This window comes from Amblyraja radiata, chromosome 26 (assembly GCF_010909765.2).
Source record: "Amblyraja radiata isolate CabotCenter1 chromosome 26, sAmbRad1.1.pri, whole genome shotgun sequence".
Lineage (NCBI taxonomy): Eukaryota > Metazoa > Chordata > Chondrichthyes > Rajiformes > Rajidae > Amblyraja > Amblyraja radiata.
Window position 1 is genome coordinate 26,726,453 of NC_045981.1, and position 12,766 is coordinate 26,739,218.

The 12,766-nt window shown below is 42.6% G+C and overlaps 1 protein-coding gene across 3 annotated transcripts in view; it reads right to left on the reverse strand.

The window, feature by feature from the left end:
* srp68 (signal recognition particle 68) overlaps nt 1-12,766 on the reverse strand; it is a 59,641-nt gene that overhangs the window by 34,815 nt on the left and 12,060 nt on the right. For all 3 annotated transcript variants that reach the window (XM_033044538.1, XM_033044540.1, XM_033044539.1), the window contains 2 exons: nt 10,439-10,509; nt 9,110-9,250 (listed from right to left, as the gene is read on the reverse strand). In XM_033044538.1, the coding sequence (XP_032900429.1) occupies nt 9,110-9,250; nt 10,439-10,509 (212 nt within the window). The remainder of the gene's footprint in view (nt 1-9,109; nt 9,251-10,438; nt 10,510-12,766) is intronic.

Genomic DNA, 12,766 nt, shown 5'->3' on the forward strand with positions numbered 1-12,766 from the left:
GGCTACAGGACATGCATTAACTATTTTCAAGTTAACCCTGAAATTACCTTACAATTGGTTTTGGCTTTGGCAAGATAGCATGGCCCACATTTTGCCTCAAATGAAATGACCAAATGATCAAAAGGTGCTATACTGCCACCTATTGGTGGCAATGACCTCACTACCACAAATGTGCAGCAACCCAAGCACATCAATCACCTACCCAAAATTGCATTGCAAATGCTTCATTAGGTTATGCGAAACATTACCTCCAATTCACTTTCTGCGTGCTGTCCAACTGCTTAGCATATTTTTTCAGATTTCCAGCATCTGTAGCTTTTAAAATGTTGCTTTATTGTATGGACTTCAGCACATATCTGTCCTTGAATGGTGATCGTGAAAGAAAGCTTTGTGTGTGTGTGTGTGTGTGTGTGTGTGTGTGTGTGTGTGTGTGTGTGTGTGGGGGGTGGGGGGGGGGGGGGGGGGGGGGGGGAGTGAAGATGTCAAAACAGCTCTAAAAGCTTTAGATATGTAAAAAGGAAAAGATTAGTGAAGACAAATGTAAGTCCCTTCCAATCAGAGACAGGCAAATTTATAATGAGGAACAAAGAAATGGCAGAACAGTTAAAATGGTACACAAAAAAGCTGGAGAAACTCAGCGGGTGCAGCAGCATCTATGGAGCGAAGGAAATAGACAACGTTTCGGTATTTTGGTACTTTGGTTTTGGCTTCACTAAGGAAGACAAACAATCTCCCAGAAATACTAGGGGACCGAGGATCTAGTGGGAGGGAGGAACTGAAGGTAATCCACATTAATCAGGATTTTGGGTTAGGTAAACTGTTGGGACTGAAGGCAGATAAATCCTCAGGGCCTGATTGTCTACATCCCAGTACTCAAGGAGGTGGCCGTAGAAATCGTGGATGTATTGGTGATCATTTTGCAATGTTCTCTCTGACTCTGGATCAGTTCCTGTGGACTGGAGGGTAGTCAATGTAACCGCACTTTTTAAGAAAAGAGGGAGAGAGAAGAAAGGGGAATTATAGACCAGTTGGCCTCAGTGGTGGGGAAGTTGCTCAAGTCGACTGTTAAAGATGTTATAGCAGCACATTTGGAAAGCAGTGACAGGATCGGTCAAAGTCAGCATGGATTTATGAAGGGGAAATCATGTTTGCCTATTCTTCTGAAACTTTTAGAGGATGTAACAAGGAGAATGGATAAGAGAGCCAGTGGATGTGTGGTTCTGGACTTTCAAAAAGTCTTTGATAAGGTCCCACACAAGAGATTAGTGTGCAAAATTAGAGCACATGGTATTGGGGGTTGGGTACTGACAGGGATAAGGAACTGGTTGACAGACATGAAGCAAAGAATAGGAATTAACTGGTCCTTTTCAGAATGGCTGGCAGTGACTAGGGAAGTACTACAAGGCTCGGTGCTGAGACCCGTTATTTACAATATTTATTAACGATTTAAACGAGGGAATTAAATGTGTCATCTCCAAGTTTGGGGATGACACTAAGCTGGGTGACAGCATGAGCTGCGATGAGGATGTCAGGAGGCTGCAGGGTAACTTGGATAGGTTGTGTGAGTGGGCAGATGCAGTATAATGTGGATAAATGTGAGGTTATCCATTTTTGTGGCAAGAACAGGAAGTCAGATTAGGAAGGCAGATTAATCCGAATAGTGTCAGATTAGGAAAAGGGGAGGTGTTACGAGACCTGGGTGTGCTTGTACATCAGTCACTGAAAGTAAGCATGCAGGTACAGCAGGGAGTGAAAAAAACGAATGGCATGTTGGCCTTCATTGCGAGAGGATTTGAGCAAGGATGTACAGGGCCCTGGTGAGACGGCACCTGGAGTATTGTGTGCAATTTTGGTCTCCTAATTTGAGGAAGGACATTATTGCTATTGAGGGCGTGCAGCGAAGGTTCACCAGGTTAATTCACAGGATGGCGGGAGTGACATATGATGAAAGGATGGGTCACCTGGGCTTGTATTCACTGGAATTTAGAAGGATGAGAGGCAATCTTATAGAAACATAAAATTCTTAAAGGATTGGACAGGCTAGATACAGAAAAAAAGATCCCGATTTTGGGACAGTCCAGAACCAGGGGTCTCAGTTTAAGAATAAGGGATAGGCCATTTAGGACTGAGATGGGGAAAGAATTCTTCGCCCAGAGAGTTGTGAATCTGTGGAATTCTCTGGATGCCAATTCACTGGATGTTTTCAAGAGAGAGTTAGATTTAGCTCTTAGTGCTAAAGGAATTAAGGGATATGAGGAAAAAGCAGGAACAGGTCACTGATTATATATGATCAACCATGATCATATTGAATGGCGGTGCTGGCTCGAAGAGCTGAATGGCCTACTCCTGCACCTATTTTTCTATGTTTCTAATGTGGGCTTCAATACCAAGATTGCATCTACTATCCATGTCTAAAGGTGTCAGGACCCCTCTGATCCTCCAATCTTGATAGTACTCTGTTAAATAGGGTGTTGGCCCAGGAAGAGAGAAATTAATGTACCTGTTATCTTAACTCCTTCCTCCATTATCTCCAGTGCTCCACTCTGCCTTCCATCACTTCATTTCTTCCTATAGACTTTAGAAATCCAAACTTGGTATTGCCTGGCAACATTATGGCAAAGGTAACAGCTGCTGCAATAACTTACTGATGGAGTAATCTGATTGATGGTTAATGAAAGTACTGAGTGAGACAACAGACAGAAAGAAACAGAAGTTGAAAAAGATGTAGTGCTGTAGAGAGTGCTAAGTAGGCCAGGCACATTAATGGAAAAATAAAACTTATGCCAAGGATATAGATGGGTGAAACAGCAGAACTGGCATATCCGTAACTAAAAAGAACATGGTGACTCAGGAGGAATGGGACTGCCCCTAGGGGGAATAGGACTGCCCCTCGCTTTCCTGTGATGCTCCCACCTTGATGCACATTCATTTCTCCCACTATCTCCCTGTACTCCAATCACCCTGCCCTATCTGCCAATCAAAGCCTGCATGCACCTATCACTTGGAGTCAAAGTCATACAGCACGGAAACAGGTCCATCAACCAATTTGCCGAAGTTGACGAAAATAACTTACCTGCCTGCCATTGGCCCATATCTCTCCACTTTTTTCTGTCCATGTACCCATCCAAATGTTTTTTTAAATGTTGGTATAATACCAGCCTCAACTACCGCCTCTGGCAGCTTGTTGTAAATACCCACCACCCACTACCCACTACTCAGCACGAAAAACCTATTAACTTTGTCCCCTCTCATCTTAAAACTATGTCCTCTGGTTCTTGATGCCTCTACTCTGGGTTCAGCCTATCTATCCCTCATGATCTTATATACTTCTATAAGATTACCCTTCAGCTTCCTGCGCTCTAAGGAATAAAGTTATAGCCTGCCCAAACTTTCCCTATATCTCAACCCTCAAATCATAGCAACGTCTTGATACATTTTCTCTGCACTCTTTCAATCTTAACACTCATCCAATAGCAAGATGACCAAAAACAGAACAAAATTCTTCAAATACAGCCTCATTAACATCTTGTACAACTGTAACATAACATCCATCCTTCTATACTCAATATCTTAACTGATGATGGCCAATCCATCAAAAGCCTTTTTGATCATCCTATCTACTTGCGACATCAATTTCAAGGAAAAATGTACCTGCATTCCTAGATACCTCTGGTCTACAACACACCCCTGGGCTTTAACATTCACTGTAAAGGTCCTGCCCTGGTTTGACTTCCCAAAATGCAACACCTTGCACATCTGCATTAAACTGCATAAACCATTCTTCAGCCCACTTGCACAACTAGAACATACAGTGCCCTCCATAATGTTTTCAGACAAAGACCCATCATTTATGTATTTGCCTCTGTACTCCACAATTTGAGATTTGTAATAGAAAAAAAAAATCATGTGGTTAAAGTGCACATGGTCAGATTTTAATAAAGGTCATTTTTAAACATTTTGGTTTCACAATGTAGAAATTACAGCAGTGTTTATACATAGCCCCCCATTTCAAGGCACCATAATGTTTGGGACACAGCAATGTAATGTAAATGAAAGTAGTCATGTTTAGTATTTTGTTGCATATCCGTTGCATGCAATGACTGCTTGAAGTCTGCGGTTCATGGACATCACCAGTTGCTGGGTGTCTTCTCTGGTGATGCTCTGCCAGGCCTGTATTCAGAGCTGCTAAGTTTTGACAGAGCATTTCAGTATTCTAGTACCTGAAAATCAGTATTTTGCTTACGAAATCAGTATGTTTACGTGGTGCCATGTTACTGAAATTGTTATTTTTTTATGTGCGGTCATACCCATGTAAGAGTACAAGAATGCACAACTTTGCTACCAATTGACATGTCTTCAACGCACCTTACTTGACAGTGCATTCATTGCCATCTCTTTGTATACTGCTGTTTGAACGGCTGCTTCCTGCTTTTAGCACCAGATGACGATGTAGAATCCATTTTGGAAGCCTCCCTCTCCCTCCCTCCCTCTCTCTCTCCCACTCTCTCCCTCTCTCTCCCTCCCTCTCCTTTTTTTTTCTCCCTCCCTCTTCCTCCCCACCCCTCCCTCTCCCCCTTGAGCCCACCCACCGTTCTGTGAAATCAAGGCCAATCCCAATGTAACTGCAATCCCACTGGTAACCTTTCACCACTAGGCTCATCCAGAATTCTACCACTGCCTGAAAAATAATCAATGGCTCAAGAGAGAATTCCAAAGATTCATTGTTAGACGAGAATTTTCCTGAACAGTCTGTGACCCATAGCGCTATGTGTGCGGTAGCACTATATTTAGAACCCACAGCGCGTAGCCGACAGCGCTTCGTTTAAATTCCCACGCGTTAAACTGACAGGGCTCTGTTTAAACCTGGGACAGGCAGCGACTCTGGACAGAAGGAATGGGTGACGTTTCTGGTTGAGACCTTTCTTCAGACTGAACTGAACTCCATATTTAACACCTCAAAATCGTACATCCGTATTCTAATCGCATTTCCTACAAAATACGGAAAATCCGTAGTACTTGGCAGCTCTGTGTATTGCAGCCATCTTTAGCTTATGCTTGTTTTGGGGGCTAGTTCCCTTCAGTTTTCTCTTCAGCATATAAAAGGCATGCTCAATTGGGTCGGGTGATTGACTTGGCCACTCGAGAATTGACCATTTTATAGCTTTGAAAAACTCCTTTGTTGCTTTAGCAGTAAGTTTGGGATCATTGTCTTGCTGTAGAATGAACCGCCGGCCAATGTGTTTTGAGGTATGTGAACTTGAGCAGATAAGATGTGTCTATATACTTCAGAATTAATTATGCTACTACAATCAGCAGTTGTATCATCAATGAATATAAGTGAGCCAGTACCTTCAGCAGCCATACATGCCCAGGCCATAACACCCCCACCACCATGTTTCACAGATGAAGTGATATGCTTTGGATCTTGGGCAGTTCCTTCTCTCCTCCATACTTTGCTCTTGCCATCACTCTGATACAAGTTAATCTTAGTCTCATCCGTTCACAAGACCTTTTTCCAGAACTGAGGTTGCTCTTTTAAGTACTCTTGGCAAACTGTAACCTGGCCATCCTATTTTACGGCTATCCAGTGGTTTGCATCTTGCAGTGCATCCTCTGTATTTCTGTTCATGAAGTCTTCTGCAGACAGTGGTCAGTGATAAATCCACACCTGACTCCTGAAGACTGTTTCTGACAGGTGTTTGGGATTTTTCTTTATTATAGAGAGTAATGGTGGATGGTTGTTTGTCAGGTTGGAGGCCAGTGACGAGTGGGGTGCCACAGGGATCTGTGTTGGGTCCACTGTTGTTTGTCATGTACATCAATGATCTGGACGATGGTGTGGTAAATTGGATTAGTAAGTATGCAGATGATACTAAGATAGGTGGGGTTGCGGGTAATGAAGTAGAGTTTCAAAGTCTACAGAGAGATTTATGCCAGTTGGAAGAGTGGGCTGAAAGATGGCAGATGGAGTTTAATGCTGATAAGTGTGAGGTGCTACATCTTGGCAGGACAAATCAAAATAGGACGTACATGGTATATGGTAGGGAATTGAAGAATGTAGATGAACAGAAGGATCTGGGAATAACTGTGCACAGTTCCATGAAAGTGGAATCTCATGTAGATAGGGTGGTAAATAAAGCTTTTGGTGTGCTGGCCTTTATAAATCAGAGCATTGAGTATAGAAGTTGGGATGTAATGTTAAAATTGTACAAGGCATTGGTGAGGCCAATTCTGGAGTATGGTGTACAATTTTGGTCGCCTAATTATAGGAAGGATGTCAACAAAATAGAGAGAGTACAGAGGAGATTTACTAGAATGTTGCCTGGGTTTCAGCAACTAAGTTACAGAGAAAGGTTGAACAAGTTAGGGCTTTATTCTTTGGAGCGCAGAAGGTTAAGGGGGGACTTGATAGAGGTTTTTAAAATGATGAGAGGGATAGACAGAGTTGACGTGGAAAAGCTTTTCCCACTGAGAGTAGGGAAGATTCAAACAAGGGGACATGACTTGAGAATTAAGGGACTGAAGTTTAGGGGTAACACGAGGGGGAACTTCTTTACTCAGAGAGTGGTAGCTGTGTGGAATGAGCTTCCAGTGAAGGTGGTGGAGGCAGGTTCGTTTTTATCATTTAAAAATAAATTGGATAGTTATATGGATGGGAAAGGAATGGAGGGTTATGGTCTGAGCGCAGGTATATGGGACTAGGGGAGATTATGTGTTCGGCACGGACTAGAGGGGTCGAGATGGCCTGTTTCCGTGCTGTAATTGTTATATGGTTATATGGTTATTATATAGAGAGAGAATTATTCTGCCATCAGCTATGGAGGTCTTTCTTGGCCTGCCAGTTCCATTGCGATTAGTAAGCTCTTTCTTAATGATGTTCCAAACAGTTGATTTTGGTAAGCCTAGGGTTTGGCTGATGTCTCTAACAATTTTATTCTTGTTTCTCAGAATCATAATGACTTCTTTGACTTTCATTGGCACAACTTTTGGTCCTCATGTTGATAAACAGCAATAAAAGTTTTCAAAGTTGATGGAGGACTGGAGGAAAGACTAGGTGCTGAGAGCTCTCTTATACCTGCATTAAGGAGGCATTTAAACATACCTGAGCAACTACAAACACCTGTGTCCCAAACAGTATGGTGCCTTGAAATGGGGGGGACTATGTATAAACACTGCTGTAATTTCTACATGGTGAAACCAAAATGTATAAAAATGCCCATTATTAAAATCTGACAATATGCACTATAACCACATGTGATTTTTTTCTGTTACAAATCTCAAATTGTGGAGTACAGAGGCAAATAAGTAAATGATGGGTCTTTGTCCCAAATATTATGGAGGGCACTGTCGTACAGCGCAGAATAGAAACGGGTCCTTTGGCCCACAATGCTCGCGCTGAATACCAAATTAAACTGATTATGATCAATGTACTTGATCCAAATCCCTATATTCCTTGCACATCAATGTGTCTATCTAAAACCATCTTAAAAGCCACTATTGTATCTGCCTCCACCTTACCCTCGGCAATGCATTCCAGGCCCCCACCACTCCTTGTTTAAAAAACTTGATTCCATCTAAAAACACTTGATTCCTGCTGCCTATACCTGTCCCAAGCCTCCTTTTTCTTGAATTTCTCTCCTCATCCAAGCTCCTTTACTCCCACCTGCCTTTCCCTTTACTCTTAACAGGAACTTGCATCATCACACTTTTAAAATCATCCGACTTTCCAGATGTTCCTTTGCCCACAAACAACCTACTGCAATCAACTTCAGCAAGTTTCTGTCTAATACCATCAAAGTTGGCTTTGCCCCAATTTAGAATTTTAACTTGTGAGCCTGCCCTGTCTTTAACCATAACTATTTTAATGCTTATAGAATAGTTGTCACTGGTCCCAAAAGACTCGTCACAGGCACTTCCAAACTTCTTAAAAGTTGATCAAGTTTTGCCCCCTCCGTGTAGGACCCTCTACATACCTGAGGAAACATTTTTCTCCAATTCCATCCCATCTAAGCCCTTGGCAATGTGACAGTCCCACTCTATATCTGGAAAGTTATAATGTCCTACTATGACAACCCTATTAGTGTTGCAGCTGCCCTGGCAGATTATCACATTTTAAATTCCTGTTGAATATTTGGGGATCTTCAGTACACTCCCAACAATGTGATCATCCGCTTTTTATTTATTGGCTCCACCCATATAGCCTCACTCTACAAAGTACTATGACATGTAATGACATCTCAGACTAATGGCGTGACATTCTCCTTAATCAATAAAGCAACACCCTCTCATCTTATCCACACCACTATCACTCCTATAGCACCTACACCATGGAACATTAAGCTACCAGTCCAGTCCCTCTTAGTCAGGTTTTCGTAATGGCTACAATATTAGTCGCATATAACTATTCACAACTGGAGTTTGTCCGCCTTGCCTATCAGGCCTGTCATAAAAATAAACGCAATTCAATCCATCAGCCCTTTCTCGCTCCTGTCCACTAAACTTTCTTTCGCACCGACTTCCTATCACAGTCCTGCATTGTATCTGGGGGGGGAAGAAAGCTAGAAAAGTGGTAACGTCATCTGCAAACTTACTATTAAGGCAACCTACATTCTCGTCCAAGTCATTTATACATAACTTCACCGCACGCTATACACTTCCAGTCAGAATAACACTCATCCACTGTTACCTTCTGCTTCCTGTATCCGTGTGGGTTTTCTCCTGGTGCGCAGGTTTTCTCCCACACTCCAAAGACAAACAGATGTGCAGGCTTCTGTAAATTGTCCCTAGTGTGTAGTGGGATAGTGCTAGTGTATGGTGTGATCACTGATCGGCACGGAATCGGTGGGTTGAAGAACCTCTTTCCACGCTGCATCTCCAAAGTCCATCGTGAATGATAGGAGAAATGATCTCTCACTACAATTGCACGCCGACTCCTAATCAATCCCTGCCATTCCAAGTGAGCATAAATCTTATCTCTCAGAATCTTTAAGAACTTCCCTGCCACTGATGCATAGCACACCAGTCTGCAGTTTACAAATGTATCCTTTTTTGCTGTTCTCAAACAAGGAACATTAGCAGATCGCCAGCTTGCTTCTCCATAAAGTCATACCTGTGCAATTGCTGCTTCATTGTCTGCTAGTCCAAGAAGGAAGATGCGCACTTTATCGATTTTCACTGGGATGACCCGGCCCCTCCATTTCACTTCGCTCATAGAGGCGGCATGCTTGGCTCTGGTCTGCGTTAGGAGAGTCTGGATGTTGAATAAAAGTCTAAATTAATTTCCAGTTCAGTCAAATAAAAATACCTTTCTTGTACCAACATATCTTACTATATCTTCACTTAGGTTAGAAGCTTGAAATCTACAGTGAATCACTGCAGACTAATGCAGAGCTAAATTTTGATGGCTCAATGGTGGGACTGGAATTGAGTGCAAAGCTTCAATTGTAACCACAAGGTGCCAAATCTGTTGGACTGAACAGGCCAAGAAAAGCAAGCAAAGGTAGAAATTAATCCAATATGCCATGTGTTTCTTTAAATAAATGTTAAGAGCAAATTTATGTTAAAACAACATTTAGTGGGCGTCTAATCGGAATGGTTGACAAATTAACGTGAACTCAATGTTACGTTAACATAGGTGAGGAAATGGGTGGTAAACTATTCCAAAGGAAGCAAAAGCAGATTCGTAGTGGATGGTACCTCTATGAGGGAGGTCTTATCAAAACAGCACCAGGCGGAGGGAGGGAGGGAGGGAGGGGTGTGTGTGTGTGTGTGTGTGTGTATATATGTGTGTGTGTGTATATGTGTGTGTGTGTGTGTGTGTTTCTGCCCGACTTGTGCCTGCCAGCCTTTGATTCGTTGCTACGCCAACGTCAGACCGAGAAACGCCAAGTTTATTTCCATTTCGGTAGAGATTTCACTTTTCATTCCAAGTATCCACTCCTCATTAAATTTTGTCGTGTTTATGTACACATTTTTAATAACATCCTTCTCCCCCCCCCCCCATTCACTCATTTTGTCACCTCCTGCTGGCCAGCGACCATAACGGCTGCTGGCGCCCGCATCTCGCCTTAAAGACGCCATATAAAAACAGCCGCACTGCTGATTCCTGAGCCGCTTGAGTTGGAGGACCACGTCTCCCGTGGGGGCTACGGGTAGGGAACGGCTGCGTTGGGGGAGCAGATCTGCACTTGGTCTAGTATTAAATTAAAATCACTAATATTAACCATGGGCAGTATAGAGCATGGGCTGAAGACTATGGTGCATATTCCTCACATCAAGTTTGAACCTTGATTTAAAGAATATGCATCACATTTTTCACAGGCAATATTCTGAACATAGAATTTCTCTTTTCTTTTACTCCTTAGAGCTCTGGGTTACATCCAATGAAATCCGATCCAGTCTCTCAATTACAAACAAATAAAAAGCAGCAATTCCTTACATCCAATAGTCCACCACTTTCTCCTGATTTCATGCGCATCTGAATCAGCTCCTTTATTGCAGTCTGGTCACCTGGCCACAAATAGAGAATGTTTAATAATCATACAGACATTCTTCAAAGCACATTTTAATTACACCGACAATGAAATAAAACTCTAATGACTAATTATTTCCAAATGATCCTCCAGAATGCTCCATGTGGACACTGATTTGAGTTTATAGCAAATAGGTCAAAAGCTACAAGCCACTAACCAATGCAACCCCAGATATCAGGCTGCACTACGTATGATTAGTCCCCACCCGCTTTAAAACATACATACTGTAATACTAGTATCCAATAAGAGCAAGGAGACATGCGTGGTGGAGTGTTTTGAGATTGGTTGTGACGCATTTCTACTACTGGACCTGGACCCAATATAATTTGGCTATTACCACACAGATCAAAGTGGGATGCTGACTCTCCACTCTGTACTGAACTACTAGGACTACAAGAACACCTACACCAGATTGTTGCTCGACATTTCACACCATTGACTCGAAACATTAAACTCCGGGGAACGTGACTCTGCACATGCATATGTAACTGGAACCTTGAATTCATCGTCCACAGACCACAATTAGCACAAATTTGCAACAACAATGATTCTCCTTCATGATCATCAACACAGGAGCACCATGGTGGCACGGCAGTAGAGTTGCTGCCTTACATCACAAGGACCGGGGTTTGATCCAGACTACATTAGTACTATAATTGCATTATAGTTTGTACATTCTCCCCGTGACCGTGTGGGTTTTCTCAAAGATCTTGTTTCCCCCCACACCCCAAAGACGTACAGGTTTGTAGGTTAATTAGCTTGGTATAAATGTAAATTGTTCCTAGTGTGTGGGGGATAGTGTTAGTGCGTGGGGATCGCTGATCGGCGTGGACTTGATTGGCTGATGGGCCTGTTTCCATGCTGTATCTGTATCTCTAAACTAAAACACATGGCCGTGTACTTAGTCCACTCCTCTATATCCAAGACTGTATAGTCCCTATACCTTCCTCCTTGACGGTCCAAGGACTTTGACAGTATTTTCAGGTGAGACAGAGGTCCATTTACAGCTCCTCCAACCTCATCTGCTGTATTCGCTGTTCCAGGTGTGGACTCCTATACATCAGTGAGACCAAGCACAGGCTCGGCAATTCCAATACTGATTTTTCTGTCCTGGGCCTCCTCCATTGTCAGAGTAAGGCCCAGCGTAAATTGGAGGAACAACACCTCATATTTCGCTTGGGCAGTTTACACCCCAGCAGTGTGAACATTTACTTCTCTAACGTAAAGTAACCCTTGCTTTGCTTCTCCATCCCTCCCCTTTTCTCCGACCAGTCTTACTGTCTCCGACTACATTTTATCAGTTTGCTTTGTTGTTAACTTCTCCCAGCTAACAATGATCTATTCTACATTTTCCTTGATCTCTATTCCCCTTGTCCTGTTTTCACACCTTACATTTCCTTATCTATGCATCCCCCTCTCCCCTGACATCAGTCTGAAGAAGGGTCTCGACCCGAAACGTCACCCATTCCTTCTCTCCAGAGATGCTACGTGCCCCACTGAGTTACTCCAGCATTTTGTGTCTATCTTCGGTTTAAACCAGCATCTGCAGTTCCTTCCTACACACTATATAGTCGGACACAGCTCCAACAGTATCTTTAATTTTACGGACAATACTACTGTTGTTGGACGTATATCGGGTAACAATCAGTCAGAGTACGGGAAGGAGATTAATAATCTGATTGAATGGTGCCGGAACAATCCTGTTCCTAATGTTAGCAAGACGAAGAAGCTAATTGTAGACTGCAGACTACGGGGAGAACGTACAAACTCCATACAGCCAGCACCCATAGTCAGGATGGAACCCAGATCTCTGGCGCTGCAAGACAACAGATCTACCGCTACGCAACTGTGCCGCCAAAAGGATCAAGTGTCATGCGAGATGTAGAGAATATTATGTCAGAAAATTCTAAAGATTTGGAAACTAAAAATGAACAGATTGTCATTTCTCTAAACAAGTACTTATTTTAATTTAATGGGGTTATGAGCCACCAATTATAACAGGAGCACAGTCCACAGTGTCGATTTTGGTGATTTGGCAGTTAGTCTCCCAGGTAATTGGCTTGAGCAATGTTTACTGAGTGCAGTTTCCATGGACACTGGTGAGTAAAGGACTTCAGTGAGTAACACAATTATGACAACAATAAGTAAAATATTATAAATAATTTTAAAATAGGCATGGCAAGTTCAGTGATGCAATGCAACTGTAATATGTGGAAAGCAATGAAAACATTGGA